Raw genomic sequence first — 26,243 nt, 5'->3', positions numbered from 1 at the left:
CAATATGTTTTTTTCAGGGCCGATACGATTAGTAGCCAAGGAGGCCAATAACCGATATTTGAAGCCGATATTCATTTTCAGTAAAAAGGGGAGGGGAAATATTGCCGTCAATATTTTTTAAAAATACAAATCTTGACTCTTTTGAAAATTCTTAAAACATGCTTCTAAAACAAATTTTCTGACTTTTCAAAATGTAGAAGTTTAGACAATTGACATTTTTTTAAAATTTGTAACAAAGCATTCAGGGATCTTCCAAGGTTATCTGCACATCTTAAAAAGTTAAATGGAAACTTAAACAAGTAAATACCAAAGCTCTCTTTAGTTTTCTGCAGTCAATATTTTTTTCCCCAAAATTCAAACATACTTTAAATCTTAAACTTTCACATTTCTTTATTTTAATGTTGAACAAAAACTAATGGTTCCGAAGGTTCCCAGGGTCAGTAGCATCTCTTATAAAGTTAACTAAATATTTTTATAAAATAGTTCCCTGAGATTAAAATGGATTTATTTGGACCTTATAAGGGCCGTCAGATAAAAAAAATAAATAAAAAAAGGCCAATACCGATAATCGTCAAAATGCCCAATATTGGCTACCTCTAGCGTTAATACATGATTATGTGATAATTATTTGTAATTAATCAAAGAGTTAACGCTTGAACTTTGACAGCACTATTAAATACTCACAGTTGTTCGTATCCCTGGCAACGGCGATAATCCCCATGGGCTGATGGGGAATGTCCGCTCGAAGCACCTTGACGTCCGCGCCCGTATATTTGTCGGCCCGCAGCACTGACCTCCGGGCCCAGTCTGACCAGTAAATAAAATCCGCATGGATGGCAAGTCCATAGAAGTTCCCTTGGCCTGACTTCACAATCACCTGGAAGTTGTAGTTGACATGCATGAGTTCACATTTTCATAACTGGAACAAGAACGGGACTACAAGCATATTCTATAGGCAGGTGCATATGAAAGGTTCACAACACAATCACATTCTGTTAGCAGCATTTTCTCTTTCATCCACAAACAAAGCACAAACATCTGTTCACGATCTGGCCAGAGGAACAGTGACGGAAATTCCGATTGCGTGCCAAAGAATTAATGTGGATGATAACATTTCCTTGCATTAATCAACACATCACCCCACCCCAGCGCTGAACCCAGATGTTGCAGGGGGGTAAATTGCACTGTCATTGGCAGGGAAGAAGGAATCCATCAGCTTCCTCCTTGTGGGACTCTCCAAGCTTGCGTGGGAGGATCACAGCCTCCAGCAGCTCTGTAGTCGCTGCCATTAGTGGAACAGGCTTGTAAGCGGCGTCACATTAGCCCTGTGCCATACTGGGATGATTAGGACAGGTGTTGATTAAAGAAGCCCAGCACGCACGTGCAACAACTGGCCACGGGACGAGTGCGAGACAGTGACAGAGCGGGGGAAGGAGGCGGAACCGTCGCACGCCAGATGGGGTGACATGCTGCCAGGAAATTATTTGGGTTTTGGGAAGCTTTACACACAACAGCATATGCCTTGTGTGCTATACGTACAAGGCATATTCCACATAATTTGCTTTATTAGCATCTGTAACATTCAGCGTTTGCTGTTCATATTTACCACCACCAATATTTAGTGTACAGTGGTGACTTCAGATATGATTTAGACGGGCATATTTTCTCGATACCTTCTTAAAATAATCGCCTAAGTAATTTTTTCCCGAATTTTCAGGAAACACAAAAAATGTAACCATTTGCATCACGAGGAGATGATTTGCATTCTATTTAATTAGAACATGACAGCATATTTATATTAAGTACAATAATATAGAAAGGTATTTTTCTTAGTAAAAAACACATTACAATTTTTCTTTTTTTTTCTTTGGGAAGGTGGAGCCAATTACTGGCATCCCCATTCATTTTGATGGGTGAAGATGATTTGAGTTGCGAGAATGGTCATGGAACACATTATGCCCGTATCTCAAGGCACCACTGTATTTTAGAATCCTACACTGGAAATGCAAACGACTGAATAGCGAACCTGACTGAACCAAATGCTGCCTCACACAAAAAATTTAACGATTTGCATCACGAGGAGATGATTTGCATTCTATTTAATTAGAACATGACAGCATATTTATATTAAGTACAAAGTAGAAAGGCATTTTTCTTAGTAAAAAACACATTACAAAATGTTTTTGTTGTTTTTCTTTGGGAAGGTGGAGCCAATTACTGGCATCCCCATTCATTTTGATGGGTGAAGATGATTTGAGTTGCGAGAATGGTCATGGAACAAAGTATGCCCGTATCTCAAGGCACCACTGTATTTTAGGATCCTACACTGGAAATGCAAACGACTGAATAGCGAACCTGACTGAACCAAATGCTGCCTCACACAAAAAATTTAACCATTTGCATCACGAGGAGATGATTTGCATTCTATTTAATTAGAACATGACAGCATATTTATATTAAGTACAATAATATAGAAAGGTATTTTTCTTAGTAAAAAACACATTACAATTTTTCTTTTTTTTTCTTTGGGAAGGTGGAGCCAATTACTGGCATCCCCATTCATTTTGATGGGTGAAGATGATTTGATTTGCGAGAATGGTCATGGAACAAATTATGCCCGTATCTCAAGGCACCACTGTATTTTAGGATCCTACACTGGAAATGCAAACGACTGAATAGCGAACCCGACTGAACCAAATGCCGCCTCATTCAGCAAATACAGAAACTGAGGTCCTTTCTGCTACAATATAACATCACTGTACTTGTGAAGTTTAGTAGTTAGCCTTCTGTATACTGCTCCTTAATGGGCTTTAACGGGCTAATTTTCACAACAAAGCAGCCACAAGCTTTAACCTTTAAAATACAATGGTGAACAAATGTTAAGGCGTCCCACTGCGGCAGTTTTTGAAGTTGAACATCAGCCACTTCAGGTTTAATTTACACATTTTAATTGGAATGCACCCTGGGTGATCTGGTAGCAAAGCCTTCATTAAGGGGAATTAGACTGCAGGTGGGCCAGGTAGGAACCCCAAGGTGAAGGCTTTCCAGCTGACCTGGCTCAGTCAACATATGGATTGCTAATTGAGATGGGCCAAAGTGCTGGCCTACATGTCTAATCCATGGCGGGGATAAAAAAGGACATCGTGTAGTCAGACCCGATACACTGTAGGCCATATAGACCAGACCGGTCCAAAATGGAATGCCACATATTGTACTGGTCATGTACAGAGGCCTCACTTGGGGGATGACGCCAATGATTAAGGCATCATATCTTGTGATGTTACATCAAGTAAAAAAATTAAAAATAATCTGCCACATGATGCATGACACATTTGCTGTTTTCTCACAAATCGATTTTTTACCAGGGGCACACAGAGAGTGAAATTAGGGTTAGAGTTTTAAATGAGTGTTTTAAACTAAGGCTAGGGTTTCAAATTAACGGAAGGTAGGATTGGGGTTTCAAAGAACAGTTTTAAACTTGGGTTTTAGTGTTTCAAAGTAGGGATAGGATTACAAAGAGGGGTTTTTAAACTACAACTAGGGTTTCAAATTAGTGTTAGGGTTTCAAAGTAGAGCTTTAACTATCGTTTCAAATTAGGGTTTTTAACCTAGGGTTAGATTTTCAAAGTAAGGATTCAAAGTAGCATTGGTGTTTCAAAGTGGGGTTTTAAAATTGGGTTAGACTTTTAAAGTAAGGTTTTAAGTTAGAGTCCAGGCTGCAAATTATGTTTTCAACCGAGGGTCAGGGTTTCAGAGGTGGGCTAGGATTATAAACTGGGGTTTCTAACTAAAGTTAGGGTTTCAAAGTAGCGTTTCAAACCTGGGTTAGAGTTACAAATTAGGGTTTGAAAACAGGGGTGTGCAGAGGGGAGGGCCAAGTGGGTGATATGCACCTGAGGCGGGCATCCACATGCAACCCCCCCAGTCCCAATGACTGATTATCATTAGGAGGGCATCAAAATAGTCCAGGCCTCTCCTGTGCTTTTTGCACGTCTTGCTAAGTTGGAAGGAGATCTAAACAGTCAATCAAATCAAACTAAACTTGAAGCGTGTCAACAGTAGCACCTGCCAACGAGATTAGCACGCAGCTTTCCACACAAGCACTTTTATCACAACTCTGTCACTTTATCAAGTACTTGTTAGTAAAATATCATATCTAAGACTTGATCATTTACTGCACAGTCGTGTTGTATATTCGTACTCACATATCTGCCGGACCCATCGAAATCACATCTCTCAATCTTGCCGAGGCTCCGGTCGGAAAAGTAGAGCTTCTCTGCTTTGTGATCAATCGTCAGTCCGTTGGGTGTCAGGATATCGGTGCTGACGATGATCCTCATGTTCTTGCCCGTTAAGGTGGACCTCATCACGCTGGCTCTCTGCTCGTTCCAGTTGGTCCAAAACATCAGGCTGAAAACAAGTTGAAGTGAGCGTTATTCGTTCTCGTGCTCCAAATTAGCATTCGACCATTTCAACTCACTCCTTCTTTCCAAGTCAAAGGCCAAACAAGGCAAACTCCACAACTAACCTAGCTTGAAAAATAACTCAGGTGGAAGAATGGATTATTATTTTCAGGAATAAAATAAACAATACAATTTAAAGACAGTATCAATATATCATGAACTTTTTCTGGCCTGCAACTCTGCTGCATGTCATCTGCTTCCCTTTCACCCACAAGGTGCTCATCACAGATAAAGTCAAACTCCTATTCAATAGGATAATAATGATACGCATCACAGCTTTGGAGATAGTGCTAAAAATACAAATAACAGCTGCATCGTGAGGCAAAAAAAAGAATGATTCATATCTTGGTTTTATTAGCTCTGCAAGAGGGTGTCTTTGGGAGAGACATTTAGGAAGATAAATAACAGTTCATCAAGGGTCCATCAAGGCTTTCAGCTCCTCTGAGGTCGAAAGATAGAAATCACAACTAAATTGTCCCAAAAAGTTTAAAAAAAATAAAAAAAGATGAAGCTCTAAAGGTATTGCTCAAATTGCTAAAACCTGCTCAATAAAACAAAGCTGCAGTTGCAGAAAGGTGCCGTCTAGTTTGACCAGTCAGTACTGGCTGGTTGTCTGGGAACTCAGAAAACCAGTCAGTTTTCAGGCGCGTTTTCATGGTGATATTGTGTATGTGGAAAAAGTATTAGATCTTTGAGTTCATCTCATAAAAATGGGAGCAAAAACAAAAGTGTTGCATTCATATTTTTGTTGAGCGTATGAACATAAACATGTGCATCTCAACTTCTTGTACAAAATTAATTCTTAATTGTAATCTGAACCTCCAGCAGAACCAATAAACGTCTTTTTTAAGACCAACAGATACTCATATCGTGATAGTAGCAAAGGAAAGACTGCTTTCCTGTACGTAGGCTGTAGATGGTGAGATGTGTCAGAAAAGTTTTTTGTTTTTGTTTTTTGGGTTTTTGTTATTTAAATATGATCCACCATTTGAACAATATTTATTTTGAGATACCGAAAGATGATTTTAAATATGAGGGTTTTGAGATACAAATAAATTCAATTCACATCTCAAGAAACCACCGTACTTCAAACTAAAAGCTGCAAGTTTTCCCCTTCGGGGGTTAATCGCTCAGTGCACTTCCTCCTCCTCCTCCTCCTCTGTCACACCTTCATGCACTCCACTCGGCCAGGAATCGCCAGATGCTCAGGCCATTGTGAAGCATAGCATTGTCATTCTGAAGCAGCTTAGTAGCGGCCAATCGCTTGCTCGTTTGGCCCACATTGAAGAAGAAAACTTATAGTCTGTCTTTTGCGACAACAGTCCTGGAACTTTTCTGACAGACCTTGAAAACTGTGCAATAACTGAAGCAGATTTGGACAAAAGAAGGGCTACTGACTTTTGACACTCATCCAGGGCCAAGGCATGTGGGTGGTCTTCCTCAGAAAGAGTGACGACAGCCTCCCGACCACGAACACCCTCCCCCCTCTGCTCGATGGTTTGTCTGGTGATTGTGGAGGTCGTGGAGCTGGTCCAATACAGCGTGTCCCAGGCTCGGTGGTATGCCAGGCCCTCGACCGAGCCCACGCCTGAAACAACCACACAAAGTTAAGCATTTCCCTTCAAGACCGTGTAAAGCAAATTCTGAGATTTGTTTGTAAATACAGTGCGTGATCTATTATGCTTCAAGAATGACGCAGTAGTCACTTGTAGAGCGTTTAACAGTTTTTTCACCAGTTACATTTTAACCATTCAAATTTGGCAGTGTTGTTCACAACGCTTCTCTGCAATGTGTCAAATTTATAAAGACATTTATTTTCACTGGTGACCATGTCAGTGGCCAGTTGAAAGGCATCTCTCTATTAGCAAAGAGGCTAAAAATACTCGGGCATCAGGCGCAGCGCGTTCGAAAGGTCGTCGCCATCTCCAACCAACAGGAGCTTCGTAATGACACTCGAGTGGACGGCGGAGACATCTTGCTTCCATCCTTCAATCATTCACCTTGCAATTAAGTAGTCAGTGTGTTCTAAAGATGCTTATTTACACGGACAGATGGGTGTGAATAGCACCCTTGTGTTTCGGCTAATTACAGTATGGTCCATCTCAATTTTTAGACCACAAGATTTGAGTTGGAAATATTGACTTTGTTTGCAACAGATGGCCGACTCCATTTGAGTTTGGATGACTTTCCTTGGTGATTGCTGCAAAGTAACAACTCGTGTCTCAGCATGCCGAACGGACAATTATTTGGCAATGAAATGGACTCGCGTAATCAAACATATTTTCAACCAGGTTGTGCAAAAAATGTGTCAGAGAAGAGGGAAAAAAAAAATCTCTAATGGACCATAATGTCTACCAACCATCCTGACCCCCAAACTGTTTCATGGTTAAACTGAAAATAATATCGTGAGTAAACATATTAAGGATAAAGAATGTGATTGTTCTGATTATATTGTGTTTTTATGTCACACCTGCTCAAAGTATGACCATGTCTCAAGTGGCACTATGTCGTCTAAAAATAAATGAAACACAGTGTTGTTCTTGTGCTCAGAAATTCAAAAGAAACTACAGTTGAAAAATGTACACTCTCACTTCTGTAATTAATATACTTGCATTATACAGTTGGGAATTAAAAAATGTGACAAAAAAGAATAGGAATAAAAGCTTCCAGGCCAAACAAAATTGAAAAACAAATCCAAGGATTTTGTAAATACATCACGATAGACAACTAAAGTAGGAATTCTGGGGTCACCATGGGATTTACAGTGATTCCATTCCCCATTTAGTATTCCCGTTTATCCCAAGTCTGAACATTTGGTATTCCCCATGGCTTCCTGCAGAACTGTTACATTTATGTGGGACAAAACACTGAGGAAATGTTTCCAGTGAAAAGAAAAAAAATAAGAAAAAACACAAAAGCAACAAAAAGACAAAATGTAACCTTGTACCAGTTAAAATTCCAATGACAACAAACTACAACCAGGGTTTCTGCAAGTATTAGCAAATCTGAATGATTTAATACTTTTAATGCCATTTTAAGTCTTAATTTTGGCAAAACCCATTCAAAGACTTTTAATGCTTTTTAATGACCCACAGAATCCCTGACAACATCTTTGTATCGAGGACATTTACCCAGCAGCAAAATTGGACTGGTATTGTAATTATAATAATGTCTTAATATCGTGAGCATTATTAAAATGCAGCCTTTGCAGGCACAACACAAGCAGAGAGATAAAAGGCCATTTCACCACGCACATTTGAACTTAAGGCTGTGAAATTTATGATGTCAAATTTCACGGCTATTCAATTACTTATGTCTTTTGAATCATTTTAAAAACATGCATCCACACCGAGCGTGTTGACTTGACTTATTTCATGCAGTGGAACATGTGTTTGTTGTTATAAAAACACAACTCCTTTCATTACCAGGAACACAAGAAAGGCCAAGGGATTAGTTACTTGAAGGTGTGTATTCCGTCTTCAACAGTCGCCTTCGTGATGACAAACAATAAAGGGACTAAATTTAGACGCTTGGATTCGCATAACATCTAATGGCGTCGCATCAAAACAAAACATGTTGTATTGCAGAGCAACATGGCAGTTACTAGCAAGTTAGCATGTAGATTCTCAGCATGAAACCCACAAACCCCAAAACCTGCAAGGCACGTACTGAGTCAGCTGATTGCTAATTAATAGTTTGCAATAAAAGCCATCTGGTCGAATTTGCCACAAATTGTTGCTGGGTTGAAGGATTAATTATTGGGGGACGTGGAGATTAATTAGGGAAATATGCATGATTAACATCTGCACCTTTCATTAATGGCGGGATGCAAGTAGAAGTTCCGCAGACAAATGCAGATTTTATATATACGACATATAAAAGTTGTTGATGATTTTAAAATGATGCCCAGCGGGGGAAGGAAAAGCTAAATGGGGCCAGTAAAAGTCGTTTTCTCTTTACTGATAAACCTTTATCTTAATTTGACATGCATGGCTTACTCCCCCTTCAGGACAAAATAATTAATTACTATAACAATATAAAACATTTACGAAATAAGATCATAGATTTTGTCATTTTCTCTGCCGTACAGGAACCAAATGTGCATGCATGAATGATTCAATGAGCTTTGTGGTTGTTTTACTTACAGTAATGTCAGTAGGCTACAATATTGCGTTTGGTTACGAGAGTGTCGTACATCGTAACAAATCGGCTGTAATACTGGTAACATAAACATTTAAAATATGATAAGATAGCTTGAATGAAAATCCCTAAAAAAAAAAAAAAAAAAAAAAAAAGAAGAAGAAGAAAAAAAAAATTCCAGCTATTGAAGAAATCTACAATGTTAATCCTGGATAGTCAAATATAGCTTTTAAATGTCTTGCCATAAGGTATCATCGAGGTTTCTGCATTTCATACGACACAATGCTTCAAAAAATGATTAGATAGCATCTATTAAATTGTCTTGATAACGCAGCATCAGCTGAGTGAGGTTGTGCGAAGGAGGGGATCAGCAACGCTCTGCCAGCTTCCTGTTGTGCTCGCATGCGTGCGACTGTACAGTATGTGTGTGTGTGTGAAGGCTTGTACGTGTAGATTTGCCCCAATGCTGATCTTTGTTCCCCAGGAAAACGTCGTCCAATTGCAGAGGATCCAGACATAAGCAGAAGAGATTTTCACTGCGCTTTTGACGCCAGCCGTGTTCTCGTCAACACTAAACTGACACTCGCAAAAGAAAGCAGCAATGCAAGCGCGCGCTTTTGAACTGACAACTTTGCCTTTTATCATAGAAACCGATATGATAGATTCTAAATGTAATACTACATTTATTTTAGGGGTCTTATTTTTGATGGAATATGACTATTATATGGAGCCCCTAAAGTGACATGGGGGGGGGGGGGGGGGCTGTCCTAATGAGATACATCTACCGAAACTCAAAAATAATTTGCTTCACCCACTGGTCGCTGAATCAGTGGAGGTTGGTGTTTGTGGATCTCCCTCTGCTTCATCTATCCTTCCTGCCTTCTTTTAGTCTTTCCTCTGGTCTCCTGAGGTCTCCCTAATTTGGAATTTAGATGTATCTGGGGTTGGTGAAAGATTTTGTTTTTTCGGTGGAAGGTGGTGTCTGGTTGGTGTTGGATTTCCCTTTGTTTTATCTTTCCTTCCTTTGATCCTTCCTCTGGTCTCCTGACAATTTCACGACTCTGGTGGGACTCTGCAGTATGCGGTTAAGGTGAAGGGTCTGGGATTTATAACAGGTTTCAGGTGAATTAAAGACACACACACACACACGCACGCACGACGAAACCAACACGCTACTCATGAAAAGTGGCTTCTTGGTGAAGCTATCAAAACATTAGCTTGTATCGTTACAGTTGGTATTCCATACTTTTTATCTTGAGGTGACATTATGCTGCACAGCTCCCGCAGAGTGAAGAAGAGGCTGAGTTTCTCAGCTATTCTCATACAGTTGAGTTTATAGATTTGTTCTAAAGATATTACTAACACTTGAAATTGAAAAATGTTGATTTGTGGGGATTTATTAATTTTTTTAAATCACCAGCTTGAGTACAGTTCATACTCGGTGATGATTTATATGTAAGCAGAAAATGGATGGATGGACAAAGTTTGCTTGTGCACCAGATCCAAATTCATATCTCTGTACTAGCAGTGAATTTACAATTGCACCACTTACTTTCTGCAATCATTGAGTGTCCTGTCCAGTCGTCATTGATCATCTGGATGTTTCCAAAGTGAACGTCGCTGAAAAAGATGCGATTGGTGCCAAGCGTATGCTGACTGTAGTCAAATGCCAAGGCGATGACATTCTTGAAAAGAGCAGCGTTTTCAAAAGGCTGGACCGGTGAGTTGAGGTCATTCTCATCCGAGAGGTGGATGCTTTTCAGAGTCGTCCTCTCGGAGTAGAGGAGATAACCTTCATAGCGCTCGCAGGAAAAGCCGTTCTCCGATAAGCGTCCGTGGGCACAGGAGCAGGTTCGACGGCCGCTGCCCACGTGAAAGCAAAGCTGTCGGCAACCACCATTGTTCCTGGCGCATGGGTTTGAACCTGAAGAAAGAAAAATCAACACTATTGCACAGATGCGCATTTTCATAATAGTGTATTTTGGAGAAAAAAAAAATAGGGCAGATATTTTGTGAATCAATAGATGAGCGAAGGAGTGAAATCCTCAACCTTTCTCTCTGCTTCTAGTGAAGACGGTCACGCCCTTCAAATTGACCCCCAGGCCACTCCTCATTGTCACGGCCTCACTGCTGTCAGTCTTCAAGCCTCGTCGGATTGAACCGTTTGAGAAGGCCCTGGAGCAGGAGGTCAGGGTGGTGAGAAAGTGATTTCACTTTCCGTGAAGGCGATATATTTACAGAGCTGCATTCGGGCCTTTTTTTTTTTATTGATTTTTTTTTTCATTGCAGGATTATGACGATATTATAGAGATAGAAAGATCATAGCACAAAAGTAAAACCCGATATAGCAGCCATACCATTTGAACGTAGATTAGGAATAAATGCGGAGAAGAGCACAATAAATCCCACTTTCACAAGAGCCACTCAGCTGTTGCTGCAGACTAACCTTGTGAAGCAGCTGGATTCAAGACAATACAGGCACGTAAACTGTAAAATCAATTTTGCCAAGCCTCAAAATGATGGCCTTAAGGACAACCAAATAATGACACATCAGTGTCCTTTGAGGATGCAGCTGCGGATGGCAGTTTTGATGTCAACAGAGCCAGAATAGACTGGAAGCCTGTAAACAATGACTGCCGCCAAAGAGATAAGCATGGAAGCTTCCATAGCGACGGCTTCATAATAACTAGATATTTCTTCAGAGCAAAAAAATAAATAAAAAAATTCTCTTCTCACAATTCTCTGGTTGGCTGCAATGGATGTGAGAGACTGACCCCTGACAATTTTTTTTTGCCATTTTCCAAACTGCTTCTATTTGCTCTTCTCCAGTTGGATTTATGGAACAGACCTTGCAGCAGGTCAGGTAAATTGCAGCCATTAAATGAAAAGCTCACACACTAACTTGATCTACAACGCTATCATTTTGCCCCTAAATAAAATAAAATTAGATGTCATCATAAGAAATAATTTTAAGGCCTGCTGCACAACGAGTGACACGGCCGAACTGGACAGTCGTTTTGCTCCGAACGGCGAACCAAAAATGAATTGAAATGAGAGGAAAGGCTATTAACCCAGTCCAGCCCCCCACCCCTAAGAAAAAAAAGACAATAGCATTCTATAATATAGTAATTCATATAAACACACAACAATGCTATAGTTAAATATAATTAACCTTTTTTTCTTTTATTTATTATTATTTTTTAATTAATTCAATAGACATTGTGCTGGTCCTTCTTGGGTGTGCATCTTGACCACTTGGGGCAGTATCATGCCGAAATATAAAAGTTCACTCCGAAGTAGGCATGGCCCGATGACCGGTTCGATGGTTTACCCTGGTTTTAAAAAGTCAACATGGTGCCAGTGTGTACTAGTTAGCCCCAAGGACAACATGAGCCCACAGGTTTGTTCTAAAAATAGCTCACCAGTGACATGATACTGTGACTTGCTCAGAATATTAAACATTTTTTTTAATAGTTTACTTATTTATTTAAACTTAACATAACTAATGAAACAGATTGCGTTAAATAAAAAATAAAAAATATGTTTTTTACCCAAACATTACAAAAATTATTTTAATTTAATAATTTTAATAGTGTGTGCAATATTTTTGCTCACATACTGTTAGAATTTAATATCAGCCCATGACTACTCCTCAGTAAGCCACAAGTTATCTTAGTCATTCTTCGGAGAAGAGAAATAATATTTATTATGTTATTCATTAACTGTAATTGTTTTCTCGATAGTCCACTTCAGTCACGTTCGGCTTGATGTGCGGCAGGCCTAATGAATCAGATCTGACTAACATCCTACTAACAATTATCTATATCAAAAAATATATATATTTGCAAGAAGCCACGCAACAAACAAGATGAGATACAGTACACAATTTGTTGCTGCGATATACTGCCGGTGTGTGTTGCAGATAAGACACATATAACATTCCGTCATACTGAATCAATACTGCAATCTTCTGCTGCAATGTAAACAAAAGTAGCAGACTCATGATTTGGAGACAACCTTTATTAAAAGGCTACACTCTTCATCAGAACAGCTTTAGCTTTGCACAGAACCTTTTAAAGTGGAGGGTTAATATCAGCTCAGTGTTGCAGACTTTGTAGGGAAACCCGTGTTCAGTACCTTTAAGAAAAAGTCGATTACCTGTCAGCCCAGTAGATGTAAGGCCCAAACACAGCCACCGAGAACAGGTCCACATTGGCCGAAGACAGTACTATCTCCCGGCTCTCACCTGTCTCAAGGTTGATCCTCTCGATCTTATCAGTGCGGGCATCACACCAGTATAATGTATTTTCCTGAGAGGCAATTTTAAAATGTATATTAGGCACAAAAGGATAAGATGAGGTCGGGACTGAAAGAGCGTCGCTGTATGGAAGTGAGGCTTCCAAGACCAATGAATGCTACCTCATAGTCTATAGAAATGCCGTTGGGCCACATGATGCCCGAGTTAACCAAGGTGACTTGGTCTGTGCCATCCAAGCGGGAGCGGCCAATACATGGGTTCTGGCCCCACTCAGTCCAGAAGAGATACCTGCCAACAAACATAAATATATTGGATGGGTTGACGTCCAGAGATGAGATTTTGGTGTGCTTCCAAAATCAGAAATCCAAAACTTTAACTTAAATGTGTACGTGCGTGACGTATTTTAGTATGAAATATGCTGAAAGTCGACCAAGTCTATCCAGTAATCTCCCCGATGATTGCCAAAACCACAAGTGACAACCCCCCCACTATCCTTTTTGAATTGCCTATAACATTAGTTTAAATTGTTAATACGCCACATGATCCTCCCAAAAAATTTTTCAAATTCATTTGACAACATTAGCCTTAACAGAAGCACTCAAAGTGCACGCCCATGAAACAAAGACCCTCCAACAACCAACAACTACCAACAACCCGCAGCATTGACTCGTTTGCAACTGGACTCCTCTGGTTTCGCCTCTCATGTGGAAAAGGAGGAGGTAGGGCAATAAGGCCCAAAAATAAAATCTTTTTTTTTTTTTGTCATTCAGGACGATTATGATTTTAATCGATTTTAATCCAATAAACGTTTATTTAAAGGTTTCATTTATTCAAAAATAATTCCTGTGCAAAATGTTCTGGCAACAATAATGTATACTGATTCAAGATCAGTTTTAACATAAAGTTAACATTCACAGTTTGTGCTTAATTGCCACAATTAAGTAATTGATAGCTATTGTAAGCATGTCTTGTAAACCACCCATCCGGCATTCTGCCACTTGTGGAAAATTACAGGCTCAAAATAATATCTGGATATAACAGAACATAAGAACAGCTTTTAATAATTCAGAAGACACAATTCAATTTCCTGATTTAACACATTTTCAACGATTCAATTTCAAAATGACAATTAATCGAATTAATTCGATTTATTGCCCAGCCCTAGAAGGAGGCAAAAATTAATAAGTGTCAGTAACTTATCAAACATGGCTTCGGACAAACATGGTTGTCATAGCAACAATACAAAACAATAATACCAGTGATCATATCTCATATTATCCCATATTGGAAAGATCGGGTGGACGCAAGCAAAAATATTGCCTACCCCTTCTGAGGGTGGACAGCGATGCCTCTGGGCTGATCCAGACCTTCAGATATCACCACGGAGCGATAGGCACCAGTCAAACGAGATATTTCTATAAGATTAAAACCGTGGTCTGTCCAGTAAAGATTCCCTATGGAAACACAAAGAAATTGTCAAGTCATTCAGACATATTCTGTCTTTTGTTGTTTGAATACAAAATAATTCCTCCTCAGGTAAGAGCATTCATAGCCAAAAAGAATGGTAACACTAACCAGCCATCCAGTCCACAGCAATGCCTTCAACCCTGCTGATGCCGGAAGTTACGATGTCCTCCCGCCAGGTCTGATCACGTTTTGCCCGGGAAATTCTGTTCAGGCCCATGTCAGTCCAGTACACGGTGTCATTCCCTGCAAAAGGAGTTAATGACACTGCAAGATCAGATGATGGATGTGATTTCCCTTCAACACATTAGTGCCCTCAAACAATGCAGCTCACGAAAACACTTTTTATTACCGCATGGCCCATTTCACCAATATCTTGTGAGGAAAAGGGTGACGGTGGAAATGCACACATGGTCTATCCGAAGCTCTTTTAAGTTAGGTAATTGTCGAGCAAACATTAAAGAGTGGTAAGAAATGCGTGCGTTGCTAAAATCATTGTTGACTGTTTTTGTTATTAAATCGATATAAGAAAAGACGCACGAAGGACTTAGGCAGTGGTGGAAATCCTTTATGCCCATATATGGTCGATTTCATATTTTTTCATGAATCGATGATATCAGGCTGTTGCCACATCCTTTTTTTGTGTGTGTCTTTTTTCTTTTTTTTTTGCAATATTAACTCATTTGAAATGTTGAATATACAGTCTCAGGCTTATTAACTCTCTTGGACACTTGAACCGTCTCAAAAGTGTTGTAAAACTCCGCCTCCTCAATTTGCAGGAGTCGTGCAACATTATGTCGCCTCGAGGTTGAAAGTCTGGATATTTTTTTGACATCTCATGTGGGGGCCGCTGAAGATCGAATCTGGGTGTGTCTGGGCCGTGTCAAGTATTCCACAAAAAAAGGGGTTTAAGTATTGAAAAAAAAAAGTACAGCTAATCCAATGTTCTCAACCTTTATTAATTTCATAATTTAGATAGTTCTTCAGAATGCGAAGAAGATTGGTGACCCGGTTCTTTCTCTTATCCCTCAGCATGCCTAGTTGAATCATGACGTCTGATTTCTTGAGTGCAACAACTTTCCCTGTGACATGTCAGTGTGCCCCTGTGCTCAACAACAACAACAATAAATAAAAAAATAATAATAATTTCCTGTTTTTCTTGAAATTGACTTTTGTACCTTTCTCTTCACAGCAGATTTTGAAAAAGACATGACTACGTCCGGGTGACAGGATCGTTTTTCATTCCACTTGGTGCCATTTCAGAAATATGTTTTGCTGAAACTGTCATGACCCTGAGCTATGGTAGCCCGTAAGTGATGTAAAAAACAAACAAACATAAAACAAACACACAAAAAACGCCCGGCACACAGCAGAAGTATGACATTCAGCTCATTGTTTTATTTATTGCACCGCCCATGGCTTTCAGATCTTTACAAAAAAAAAAGAACGTGATTTTGGTGGTTAATAACACATTCACAGTTCAAATGGATTTTTGACGTCTATAGTCGTCAATGGCAGTGAATGAATGAATTTATAATTCCAACTTGAACGGTGCCATGTTTGGTCATTCAAACAAGATGTTGTTTTATTTATTTCCTGAAAAGTGTTACGGTGATGCAATAATTTGTACCCTCTCATTCCTGCTGTCTCCTAGATTCTCATGTTTACTTTTGCAATAAAAGGAGGTCTAGGTGACAAGCTACTTTATTTAATGCCATCCAGTCTTATATGGACATTTTTAAAAAGCTTGTGGTCATGTCAGGATTTCACATTATTTCTCGAGTCACTCATATTAAGAGCTCAGTGACGCCATGTGAAAGAGAAGGAGTTTAGGGAAGGTCTTAAGCCGCTTTTCAATATAAATATGCTGCCTTGGCTCATCTCTGTTCAACTGTGTGTGCAAGCCCAGGACGCGGGGATTTGGATTTCCATTACAACACGGTTACTAGCTTGCAGGCGGGCCTGGAACAGATCACACGCTGGCGCGCACCCCAGCTGATAGGGTTGTGATCCAGTGGCCTTCAAATTGCCGACAATTCATCGTTCATGAAATCATGTGTATAATGAACGTGACATTTCTATTAGCATGGTGTGTATCGATATGAGCACTCATTTGTTGTAGTTTCTGCGAGGAACATATATTATATCAAGATCATTCTGAACAATTCATTAACAATCGCAATTTTGCTACTTTTTTCTTGAGAAGATTTCATTTGCAGATAACTGCCATCTTTGTATTCCAATCAGCCGACATTAGTCTTACTGTTGTGGATGAGGTTAGGAACACAAAATACATCATGCAAACCCTTTCAGTAGATGTCGTTTGCTTCGGGCGTCAGTTTGTTCACTTCATATTCGGACCGCCTTAGTCATCATGCGGCATTTACAATCTATTACATACATGGGAGTGCGACCAGGCTCGATCGTCTGTCTTTGCGATGAATTTTATTATTTTTATCATGCGGCCAGTAAAGGGAAGTCGGGATGTAACAAATTACAGTATGCACGATTTGCTTCTTGCTTTGCAATGCACACTGTGGTTGCTTGATGCAATATCTGGGGAATTGCTTTGTATTCCAATTGTTTCGCAGGCTCGCTGTTATTCATACCCGGGGCTTGCCTGTAATGTCATGTGATTACTCCATCAAAACTGCACTCCGCCAGCCCACAGACCATTATTCAAACCCTCCGATGTAAATATAGCAAAGACCCATCCCTTGACCTGTTTATCTTAAGGCAGATGAGATGGGAAGAAATAAAGGCAAGAAAGTCATGCTGGTTTTATAATAATGATAATAATAATAATAATGATAATAATAATGCAATTTTCCCATTATGTAAAAGGGAGATAGTGGAAGAAAATATAATTACAAACATGGGGCACAAAAGGACATTCCACTTTTAATTCATGTGCCCTCATTGTCGACATTAATAATAATAATAATAAAAAAAAAACATAACTAAGATGTGACTCCTTGAATCAACAAACATCCTCTTGGGTATGAAATATGTTCAGCTTCAATGTTAACAGCAACATTAATCACTTGAAATATTCAGTCAAGTTACTACTCGAACAAATACAGATTAATTACACGCAATCGTGATTAGTCACATGCAATCATGCAATCAACTCCATTCCAAATATCATTTAAATTACAACTCCATAATGACATCTATTCAGAGGTTCTTCTCTATTGGAAGAACACAAATGTACAAGATGTCAGCCTCTAATGTTATTTCAGTCATTATATACCGTTTGCATGAATGTGAGGTTGGAAGTCCAGCACGTCACACGCCGTGGAAAAGTGTTACAAACTACACAAATGTACAACCAGTGTCTACTCTTACCTGCATGAAAGTCCACCCCCACAGCAAAAAGTGTCCCCGTGATAGGCATGAGGGCTTCAGTGTTGTCATTTGGGTCCAGAGAAATCCCTCTTATGCCCTCATGGATGGAATACATCACAAATGAATCCATACCTTTGGAGGGAAAACAACAACAACTAGCAGGTCAACCACAGCAAACCATCATGAAAACAACATATGAATGAAGTCTGTCTGCATAACACATTCCCCAAAAGTAAGAATGAAGATTGTACAATAGCAGTTATTTTAACAAACAAAAAAAGCATACCTTCACAGGACATGCGATCGCTTCTGAGGTTGTATCCAACAGTGCAAGAGCAGCTTCGGGTGCTTTCAGAAGTTGGAAAACAGAGCTGCGAACATCCTCCGTTGTTTATTTGGCAAAGGTTTCTTCCTGAAAGTTAACCAGGACCAGCACAAGTATTAGTTAGATTCATCCTACGAGAGCTGAGCGTGTGTGCCTGTACTTTTTGTGTTTGTGTTGATGTTTCAAGACTGTGGAAAGTCCTGAGAAATTGTTTCTAATTATGCTGTTTGACCGCTTGAGGATAAATGCTGGAAGGTGTGGCTAAAATGGTGTCTATTATATGAAAATGCCTTCAATAGCATGAGCAGTTATCCAGCAGAATTGCAAAGCGGAGTTATCTAGCGAGCTATGACAACATATGTGACTTCTTTTGAATAGTCTGAAACGTAGCCATTATAGAGCGCCTCATTGTTAGCCGCGACTGCACAGGCAGAATATCAAAGAGCCTGACTTGACAGTAATCGTGGCTTGGGCCGTGATGGCCACTTTAGAGTGCCTTGTTATCAGCCGTGAGTGCATGTGTATCACGAAAAGAAAGGTGGAAGGGCAAGGAGGAGAAAATAAAAAAAGACTTGGTGTGGCTCCTTTAGAGCGCCTCGTTGTCGCGACTTGGAGATTATATTCCAGCCAGCGAAGGCTGTGAGCAGATAAATTGAAACGGATTTATTTAGGCATAAGATGCTTGACATCCATTGATTCCAGGATGTAGTTGAGATATTTGATTGACAATTGAGCTGGGCGTGGCCTCAGCACATTCAGTGGACACGCCCAGAACGTTAACGTAAAACACCAAATTTGCCTTGTCATTGTCGTCTTTTGTGAGTGCATCTTTCCTGTTGATATTGTGTTACACCTGTTTACCTATTAAAACACACTATTCTAATATTTTCTTCTTCCCTGTCACAGGGCCTGCAGATGAAAATAAAATACAGAGCTGTTATCTGGTACAGAGCGTCTTTACTCTTGAGTGTAATGTATTCAGTACGTGGTGCATGATAAGAAAATGAATTTGGACAAAAAATGAACCGTGCCACTCGGTTGGAAATGTGACTGAAGACCCTACACACCTTTCTGACCTTCCCGGTCATACACCTTCATGTGGACGACCCCACCAGTCTTGTTTCTCAGATTGACAAAGTTCCGGCCATCCCTCTTGTTGACATTTCCAAGCTGTGCAGATTCATCATCGGCCCACCACAGTTTACTGCCTGTAACCAAATAAATAGAGAGACGGATCTCAGCAAAAAGCTTGGTTCTTTACAAGACACGATCACACACTCAAGAAAACGTCCTCAGCATTATTTTGGTTTTGAGGGACTATCGTGTTATATTGAGCATCAAAGTCTGAAAGAAGTTTCATTTTGAAAATCAAGTGTGTCTCTGTTGACGTCAATCCGCTTGTCTTGGTCATGGTTAGTAAAAAAGGAAGCCCACAGTCGCAGGAAGGTAGGAACAAAAGTATTTTGGGATGCTTCTTTGGAATGGAATACAAGTTCCAAGAAAAAGAAAGCTGCATTTGTAAGACTGTCCATTTTCATTTCTAAGCAAAATGGGCAAAAGTGTGTATGCAGTTTTCGCAAATAACTGGAAGAAACCACCAGATTTATGTATGACGGTAAAACTGCCCCACATGAATGATGTGTGTAGTGATAAAAAAAAAAAAAGCACAGAGTTGACTTTTGACTTTGACCAACCTTCTCATGATGTACAGTATATTTTGTATTTGTGTTACGGCAATAATTGTCAAAAGTTGAAAGATGATTGATTGGTTGACAACTGGTGCCTGTGGAGCTCGAGTTGTGGTCGCTTCATCACAACATTTTAGTAGGAGGTGGAAGGAGGCTGGTGGAAGTCGTAACTTTCTTGTATCATAATTTGTGAGTTGCAGCGACCGCCTGGACAGCGTCGGCTACATCGCTGTTTGTCATGACCGTTGGCAAAAATATAAGTTACATGAGATGTGAGCAGAACAGCTGATTTTGCTTGGTTTGGTTTCCTTTTCCGATTAATGATTAAAGCGCATGTAAATGGAAATTAAAAACCTTGTAAAAAGTGAATTCAGAAATTTGTTTCTAAACACATTATAGAATGTTTGAAGATAATTTATAAAAACGTGCAAAGACTGGGAAATACGTGTACGTAGTTCTCAATTGTGGAACCCTCGTGTTATTAAGCCGTTGCCGTAGGGACTTTTTGTGAATGTTCCCTTGGGCCGGAGGGGTTCTGTAACGTTTGCATGATATATATCAGAACAATGTCTATGTTTGTATTAGTAGCTATCCGGCGCAATTGTGATGTTCAGTTTAATGCATTTTTCCTTCAGATAATCCACTGGTATGGCCTTAATAGAGCGCCTTATCGTCGACTATGAGTGCACGCACACATGATGCAGAGAATGGGGGGAATTCTTTTTTTAAAGTCTGTCTTGACGGCCAGCGTGAGGAACAGCGCTTCAGGCTGGTGTAGGCGGTAGAGCGCCTCGTTGTTGGCTGTGGGTGCGAGCACATGCAGAGAAAGATTGATTGAAGGGGTGTAGGTATATGTGTACGTATATGCCTAAGAAAAAATGCTAGATGAAGTAACATCTATTTTTCCAGGACTTTTAGGGATACTTGATTGACATTTGAGAGCGTTCAGTTGACACATCATTTGATTTTATTTTTATTTATTTATTATTTTTTTTTATTTTATTATTATTATTTTTTTTTCATCATTTGATTTTATATACTCAACAATATTTGTATTCATTTAAATTAAGCAGATTTGTTAACAACACACATCTCTGTGATGTGTCAAATTTACAAGACATTTATTTTCACTTTACAGGTGCCTTTCGTGGGTGATGCTACAAACACACTTGATGTGGCTTAATGCATCGGTGAAAATGAGCTTGAAGTATGCTAAGCAAGTTCAACCTGCACATAACACTTCATTCACTCAAATAAGAGGCATTCTCATACAATTTAATAGCACATTATAATAAATTAGCATGAGGAACTCATCATCTTCAAGTCAAGAATATATTGTTACAAATAAATTGTTAACATCAGACCATTAGCAACATTATCAGTCGCTTCAAGGCCATACTCGCAAACATGCAGGAATGTTTCCCACTTAAACTAAAACTAATAGCTTCAGGTCTCGTGCCGTGTGTTAACAAAACTAGAATCGCTGTAAGTGCAAGTGACAGTCGACACGAAGTTTACAAAACACTTGACCCCCGGAGGCCACGCGGGCCTAGATTAGCTTTGCTCTCTATGTTAATTTGGTGCCGCGGGGCGCACTGGCTAGTTGTGATTGCTCGCTTGTGGCACATCATATTCAATTTCCACATCAACTGCTTGTTAGATTCAAGGCCAGCCAAGCCTGATGAATGGCCTACCTTCTCAAAGAGAGGTCCACGCATATCCCTGGAGCCAATCCAATTACTACAGAGCTATAAGACGTCCGCGTATAGTGTATCAACCCCCCCCCCCGCCTGGATGAATACCTTCTCCCAGCCAGCACGGCGCACATACAGTAGAAGAAAAATGAATTGATTGATTTTACCCGCAGCAATCTGGGATAAAATGGCTAATTCATTTCACCGTGTTCAGCGATTTCATGTCTGCTTCTGTCTCTTGCTGTGTGAGGGACACTCTTTCGCTGATGGAAATCGAGCGTTCCTTATTTACTCACGAAGCCGCCTTGGATGAACCTTAACTACTTCAAACAAAACCAACTAATTGATCATGACAGGATGGACAAGAACATAACCGGTGCTCAGACGCAGTTGGATAAATCTTTCCTAAACTATGACTGGCTTGTTTATTTATCCTATCGATCTTGGAGTGATATAATTAGCTTGCAATGCGTGCAACAATCACAGCATTAGCTTAACCTCCTACTATCTAATTACAATCTAAACAAAGGCAATGACAAGATAATGCTCAGTTGTGAATGACACTGTCAGTGTTTACAATTGTGGTCGATTGTGCGGTGGTCTACAATCGCACTGCATCAACCTGAAAGCTGATTCCACTCATTTGGTTACCTTGTTTACACACGAGAAGTGAAATTTATTCAAACAAAAATCTCAGTTCACTAGAAGCCAAACAAAAATTAACATAACATTTGGCATGCGATGTGCAGAATTTGGACCCAAAAGCAGGAAACGGGACAGTAGAAAATGTAAGAAAAACAAATATAGTAAAATAGGAAAATGATTACTCCAAAGAAGAAAAAATATCTGCCAACAGAACAAGAACATTTTACTTAAATTTGCCTGCAAGATTTTGAAAAATAAGAAATATAATACTAGGCCCATATCAACCACAGCAATCTTGAAAATAATATTTTTAGACTAAAACCAAGTAATATTGACTTTTTTCAAGCTGTAGAAATATTTTCTTAAAATTCATATGTACTCATTTAAGTTTGGCCAAGTGTCAAGCAGGGAGGTGATATGTCCCATTTTTATTGCATTTGGTATGAAACAGCGAGGGATTGAACCCAAAACCTCCCAGTCTGAGGGGAAAAACTCTACCACTCGACTACTGAGCTGGTACTATATTCACTGGAAAGAGGAAAAATGAGCTTGCACTTTTGTTTGATTGTTTTCATACTTGTATTTTTTCCATTTATCTTATTACTAGATTATTCTAGAAAATTCAATTTATGAAACCCCAGTTCAGGGCCTTTTAAGCCTCCCAGTACTTAAAACTGGCTGGTAACACTCAGGGCTAAGACTGCTTGATCAAATAAGATAATGAAGTAATAAGTATCTTAAAATAAGCAGAATGATCTTGCCTGCCAATCTTATTTTAAGTAAAAATAAACAAATTTAGGTCAAATTTAAGAAATTATATCTCACTTAAGATTTCTGTTTTTGCAGTGTGACGACAAATGTGTCACTGAGCAACTCCAGCAAGGGCCATGCTCAAATCTATATGAAGGAATAAAGGCCAATGTGAAAAATCCAGGACCATAGCAATTGCATAGCAACCAACAATATCCCAAGGACCCAACTCAAAATTACATGACCAGAAGTAAAGAACTCCTGTTCAGCCGAGGACATTTGAAGTTCAGTATTTGCAAATTCAAGTTAATAATATATATTTTTTAAAGTAAAAGTATTGCTTTGCTGACATCCTGTTACATCTTAGTGCCCAGGAACTATGTTGATGTTTGTTGATGTGCTTACTCTGGACCAAATGATTGCTTTGCCGTCATTTTGTGGCATCAACGAGCAATTACAAACTTTTTAGTGGGGCATCAAATGCTTTTGCGGATTTTCACTATTTGCAGCAGCTGTAATTGCAATAATCAAATCTGACAGTTTGAAATGGACTTCAGAAATGTGACGGTCTAAAAACCCTGCTTTACATGATTTCTGACATTACCGTATTTCTTTTGGATTACTTAGACAGATAGTGATGTCAAATTCATCAATCGTGCATTAACAGATAAAGCCAAATTGTGACATGACCAATTAAAGCCGAAGATATAATTGATGACATCATATCAGAGTACCAATCCTAAATTGGAAGTTAATATAAAACACGTCATACTTGGATGGACCAGGACTTTAAGTTGTTACCCTGTGACAAATGCGCTGTCAAGGCACAGTGAAAAGTCTCTATTTCACAAAGTTTGTAGTGTTGCTCACGCTCCCATTCCAAACAATTTCCCCCACATTAATTGTGATTGATGGCCACCAGCAGACGTGATTCTGCTGTTTGGCTGTACCTGCTAATACGCCGCTACAACGCCATTATTCTATGTCACCTTTCCTCCTCACTCCCATTTGTGAGCACAATAATAAAGCCTTTTCTAAATAGGAAACAAACAGTCACAGTCAATTTAAGGGAAGAAGTGTCCACACAAATCACTCTAACGAGATACAGAATGCTAAAGCATAACGAAGGGTAAAACAGCATTTTGTGTTGAAAAGATTTCCCAGCACCCGTGCTTCTTTTCAGTATAAATATCGCATTGTACGTATGCAAATGCGAGACACTCACCCATCACGGCGAGAGCAGTTCCTTTCGTAAGCTCCCTCTTTAGAGTTTCTAGCACCTCGAGCCCGGTCCCGTCCAGATTGCACCTGTTGATTGTGTTATTGGCTGAACTAATCCAGTATAGCTTGTTAGCCGCGTAGTCTACCGAGAGACCTGGGAGTCAAACAAAGCACAACAGAGTGAGATTTATGATCACAGCTGGCTGGAATTGTTTGCTTACATTACAGATTGTTTAGCATTAACAACACACAGCAGACAGCAAATTTGAAAGAGAAATGGATTGAATTGGAAGATAATAAATTAGTTTGAATTAAGTGTGGAAAATCGACCCGAAAAAGGAAGCAGACATAAACTTCTCAAATGACCTTTAAAATAAAAGTGACAACACCGTCATTATGTTTCCATTCAATAACAGAGGAAGGAAATACAGTCTGATTAGATTTTGTATTGGTATTTGAGTCATTTGTCTTTTTAAAACAAAAAACAAAAAAAGGGCTTTTAAATACTCTTCAAGGCCAACATCAATGGGTGGGATCTTGAAAGATATTTCAGTTGCGGACTCGTGGACATCTCCCACTATGTGTTGGATTTATGTCTGGCAGATTCACATTCATAATGCATCATTAATTTACTCTCGTCCTCAGGTCTGCCCTATAATCATAAATGAAGTCTGTGAATCATGGCACATCCTGCTGACAGGCCAAGGAGGGTGTAGAAATGCGGAGATCACTGCGAGTAAAATTAGTTTGTTTTGACCTTGAGTCAATTGAGAATCATTTTTGGGCGTCAACAATTCCGCTGTAAAATGCTCAGTTTTCATTGACTCTGTTAAATCTTTAAGAAAAAAAAAAAGAAAAAAAAATATCTTGCAATTCAAAAATCAACCACCAAGCTGACAATGAACATCTGTGGAATTACATATAAAACATTTTAAAAGCTTATAGTTTTACATGGGATCATTACTCTGAATCTATCTATGCATTTTCTATAGCACTTGTCCTCATAATAGGTGGCGGTAAATGGAGCCTATCAATAGTTGCGTTTCCATCCAACCATTTTTATTAGAATTTTTAAGAAATGCGAAAATAAAACTGAATGGAAACGCTAGAAATTCGAAAAAGGGCCCAAAATAAAATAATTTTTTTTTTCACACTTATTAGGGGTGGATTTTGAAATGTATCGAAAAAGGAAAATAAGAACTTTGACGATGGAAACAGGTTTAGAAAAAACCCGCTGGCAAGACCGGATACATGTCGATTACGTCACATGTACGTTTGTAGTCCCAAAGCAATATACGACGTCATCGCACAGCGCAGTCGCTTTCTGGTCTTCTTCTTCTTCTTCTTTGGTATATAGCGCCACTTACAGCGGTGGATTCCCCTCTCAATATTCGCAAAAGAAGAACAGATGGAAACGGGCATAAGTCGCATGCCCGTTTTGCGCATTTTCAGTAAATTTGCTTAAAAATTTTGAAACAATTGGATGGAAACCCGACTACAGTGGAATTCGAGCGAGAAAGGCAAGAAACATCCTGGACAGGTCGCCAGTCAATCACACATTTGGAAACAAGTGTGAAATGAGGAAAATACTTCCTGTTGAGCATCAATCTAAAAACGTATTTTCCAGAAATTGCATTTTGATTCAAGTGTGTTAATGGTTTTCAGATAAAGATGAAGGCAAGGAGAGACGCCTGTACATTCCACCTCATGTGATTAAATGACACATTAAGTGTGCAAACAGGACACTCAACTAACTTGCTAACGTTGGTGCATAGTCTCGGCATCATTTCACATTTCCGGGCTTCTTTGTGGAGTGCCTGCTTGATGTGAAGTGATCATCCAATTTCCTCAGTGAATGGGAAACATAAAACGAGCTAAATTTGTTTCTATATATTTTTTTTTTGTGTCAATGTTGGCTAGCTAGCATGCTATGTTAATGGCTAACTGCATTGATTGCTGTTATTTTTGATGTTTTAAATTGTTGTTTAAATTGAATTGTTTTAAAAATAAAGTTTGTTGCTTATTATTATTATTATTATTATTATTATTATTTTATAACTAACAAAAGACGCTTGTAGAAATGTTGTATAAAAGCAATATCACACTTGAGCTTGTAAGGTTGGACTGCATATCATCATGGTTCTGATTGTCTTTCTATGACTGAATTACAGCCATGATATATGGTACAGCTCCTTTACCGCTGGTAAAATATTTCTTAATTAGTGTACATCAGGGGTTTTAAACTCA

At 39.2% G+C, this 26,243-nt stretch overlaps 1 protein-coding gene across 1 annotated transcript in view; it reads right to left on the bottom strand.

Moving 5' to 3' along the window:
• lrp1bb (low density lipoprotein receptor-related protein 1Bb) overlaps window positions 1–26,243 on the bottom strand; it is a 247,502-nt gene that overhangs the window by 69,823 nt on the left and 151,436 nt on the right. The window contains exons 32-44 of the mRNA XM_086090410.1: window positions 24,001–24,150; window positions 19,066–19,206; window positions 17,960–18,085; window positions 17,674–17,805; window positions 14,437–14,571; window positions 14,186–14,315; window positions 13,023–13,149; window positions 12,762–12,913; window positions 10,654–10,778; window positions 10,156–10,527; window positions 5,862–6,051; window positions 4,206–4,410; window positions 685–877 (exon numbers count right to left, since the gene is read on the bottom strand). Coding sequence (XP_085946536.1) covers window positions 685–877; window positions 4,206–4,410; window positions 5,862–6,051; window positions 10,156–10,527; window positions 10,654–10,778; window positions 12,762–12,913; window positions 13,023–13,149; window positions 14,186–14,315; window positions 14,437–14,571; window positions 17,674–17,805; window positions 17,960–18,085; window positions 19,066–19,206; window positions 24,001–24,150 — 2,178 coding nt within the window. The remainder of the gene's footprint in view (window positions 1–684; window positions 878–4,205; window positions 4,411–5,861; window positions 6,052–10,155; window positions 10,528–10,653; window positions 10,779–12,761; window positions 12,914–13,022; window positions 13,150–14,185; window positions 14,316–14,436; window positions 14,572–17,673; window positions 17,806–17,959; window positions 18,086–19,065; window positions 19,207–24,000; window positions 24,151–26,243) is intronic.

This window comes from Leptonotus elevatus, chromosome 12, assembly GCF_054856555.1.
Source record: "Leptonotus elevatus isolate MCC_2025b chromosome 12, RoL_Lele_1.0, whole genome shotgun sequence".
NCBI lineage: Eukaryota > Metazoa > Chordata > Actinopteri > Syngnathiformes > Syngnathidae > Leptonotus > Leptonotus elevatus.
Note: the sequence above shows the minus strand (reverse complement) of the source record. Positions and strands in the feature narration are given on the sequence as shown.